At 46.1% G+C, this 2,779-nt stretch overlaps 1 protein-coding gene across 1 annotated transcript in view; it reads right to left on the bottom strand.

Moving 5' to 3' along the window:
* Positions 1–334: 334 nt before the first annotated feature.
* The window catches only part of LOC130587356 (elongator complex protein 3-like), a gene marked incomplete at its 5' end in the record, with an annotated part of 3,217 nt that continues 772 nt past the window's right edge, over positions 335–2,779 (bottom strand). Inside the window, 3 exons of the mRNA XM_057388331.1 lie at positions 335–455; positions 1,181–1,262; positions 2,514–2,764. Coding sequence (XP_057244314.1) covers positions 379–455; positions 1,181–1,262; positions 2,514–2,764 — 410 coding nt within the window. The remainder of the gene's footprint in view (positions 456–1,180; positions 1,263–2,513; positions 2,765–2,779) is intronic.

The following is a 2,779-nucleotide window of genomic DNA, read 5'->3' as shown; positions in this document are numbered from 1 at the left end:
ATTCCCCTTGGATTTCCATGGAATTCCTGCTGGATTTTTGCTGGATTTCCATGGAATTCCCACCGGTTTCCCACTGCATTTGGTTTTCCATGGGATTCTCATTGGGTTCCTGTTGGATTTCCATGGAATTCCCATGGGATTTGGGATTCCCACGGGATTCCAGTTGAGATTCCCATTGTATTCCCGTTGGATTCCCCTTGGATTTCCATGGAATTCCCGCTGCATTCCTGTTGGTTTTCCATTGGATTCCCGTTGGATTCTTGCCGGATTTCCCTGGAATTCCCGTTGTATTCCTGCCGGATTCCCATGGGATTCCCATTGGATTCTCGTTGTATTCCCGCCGGATTTCCCTGGAATTCCCGCTGCATTCCCGGATTTTCACGGCAGCCGTTTGACCATGTAGGGCCCCTCGAGCTCGTAGCCGATTTTCCGGTAATAATTCCGGGTGCCGACCCCTGCAGGGAACAGGGAGAGAAATTCCAGAGGAATTCCCACCCGGAAAAATCCCGGAGTGGAGGGAATGGGAAAATGGGAATGCGAAAATGGAAATGGGAATGGGAGAAATGGGAATGGGAAAATGGGAATGGGAGGAATGGGAATGGGAAAATGGGAATGGGAGGAATGGGAATGGGGAAAATGGGAATGGGAAAATGGGAATGGGAAAAATGGGAATGTTGGAAAAATGGGAATGGGAACCTTGGGAATGAGGGAAAAACGGGGAATGGGAACCCTGGGAATGGAGGAGAAATGGGAATGGCGGAAAAATGGGAATGGGAACCTTGGGAATGGGGGAAAAATGGGAATAGGAACCCCAGGAATGGTGAAGAAATGAAAATGGTGGAAAAATGGGAATGGGGGAAAAACGGGAATGGGAACCCTGGGAATGGTGGAAAAAATGGGGTGGGGCAGCAGAAAATTAGGAATTTTTTTGAACAGAAAAATGGAAAAGCGGGAAAGGCTCCGGCTTTTTTACCAGCTCAGATTTTCAATTCCTGATTAATTTTTGGGTTTTTTTGGGATGGGGTGGCAGAAAATGAGGAATTTTTTAATGGAAAAACCTGGAAAATTGGGGAAAAAAAAATCTCGTTTCTCCGGGATAATTCCGGATTAATCCCACCCGGGAAATTGAGATAAAAATATCCCAAAAAACCCCAAAATCCGGGATAAAGCCCCAAAATACCTGAAATGACGGCGATTTTCCAGGATCCGTGCTCCTCCAGGGCGATCCGCTCCGCCTCTTCCATCAGCAACATCCCGAAGCCCTGGGATGGGAAAAATATGGGAAAAATGAGGAAAATTGGGGAAAAAGGGAAAAAGGGGAGAAAAATGGGGAAAAGTGGGAAAAAAACAGGAAAAAAAAGGGGAAAATGCAGGAAAAAATGGGGAAAAATGGGAAAGATATGGAAAAAAATGGGGAAAAAATGGGAAAAATACAGGAAAAAAGGGGAAGAAATGGGAAAAATGGGGAAAATATGGGGGAAAATGGGGAAAAAATGGGAAAAAATGGGGAAAATACAGGGAAAAAATGGGGAAAATACGGGGAAAAAAAGGAGAAAAAATGGGGAAAAAACAGGAAAAAATGGTGCTGGAATTTGCTGGGAATTTCAGGAACACCTGATGCTGGAATTTGTCAGGAATTTTGAGAGTTCTGAGAACACCTGATGCTGGAATTTGGCGGGAATTTCAGAACACCCAGCACTGGGATTTTTTGGAATTTCAGGCACACCCAGTGCTCGGATTTTTCAGGAATTCCGGCGTACCCGATGCTGGAATTTTTTGGGAATTCCAGAAACACCCAGTGCTGGAATTGTTTGGGAATTCCGGTGTACCTGGTGCTGAAATTTGGCGGGAATTCCAGGAACACCAGATTCCAGAATTTGGCGGGAATTTTTGCAATTTCACGAACACCCGATACCGGAATTTTTCGGGAATTCCGGTGTACCTGGTGCTGGAACTCTTTGGGAATTCCGGTGTACCTGGTGCTGGAATTTTTGGGGAATTTTTCGGGAATTTTTTTGGAATTCCAGGTGTACCTGGTGCTGGAATTTTTTGGGAATTTTGGGCATACCCGATGCCAGAATTTGGCAGGAATTTTTCGGGAATTCCGGGCCTACCTGGTGCTGGAATTTTTCAGGAATTCCGGGGTACCCGATACCAGAATTTTTCGGGAATTTTTCGGTAATTCCAGGCGTACCTGGTGCTGGAATTTGGCTGGAAATAGGAGCATTCCAGGCACACCCGGTGCCAGAATTTGCCGGGAATTTCACAAACACCCGATACCGGAATTTTTTGGGAATTTTTCAGGAATTCCGGGCGTACCTGGTGCTGGAATTTTTTGGTAATTCTGGGTGTACCTGATACAGGAACTTTTCAGGAATTTTTTGGTAATTCTGGTGTACCTGGTGCTGGAATTTTTCGGGAATTTTTCGGGAATTTTTTGGGAATTCCGGGCGTACCTGGTGCTGGAATTTTTCGGGATTTTTTCGGTAATTTTCCGGTAATTCCGGGCGTACCTGGTGCTGGAACTTGGCGGGAATTGCGGGGTACCTGATACCGGAAGTTTTCGGGAATTTTTCGGTAATTCTGGCGTACCTGGTGCTGGAACTTGGCGGGAATTGCGGGCGTTTCCGATAACGGAATTTTTTTGGAATTTGGGTAATTCCGGGCGTACCTGGTGCTGGAATTTGGTGGGAATTCCTGGCACACCCGATACTGGAATTTTTCGGGAATTTTTTGGGAATTCCAGGCGTACCTGGTGCTGGAACTTGGCGGGAATTGC

Source organism: Malurus melanocephalus, unplaced genomic scaffold (assembly GCF_030028575.1).
Source record: "Malurus melanocephalus ecotype Western Australia unplaced genomic scaffold, MMel_1.1 scaffold_1802, whole genome shotgun sequence".
Lineage (NCBI taxonomy): Eukaryota > Metazoa > Chordata > Aves > Passeriformes > Maluridae > Malurus > Malurus melanocephalus.
Note: the sequence above shows the minus strand (reverse complement) of the source record. Positions and strands in the feature narration are given on the sequence as shown.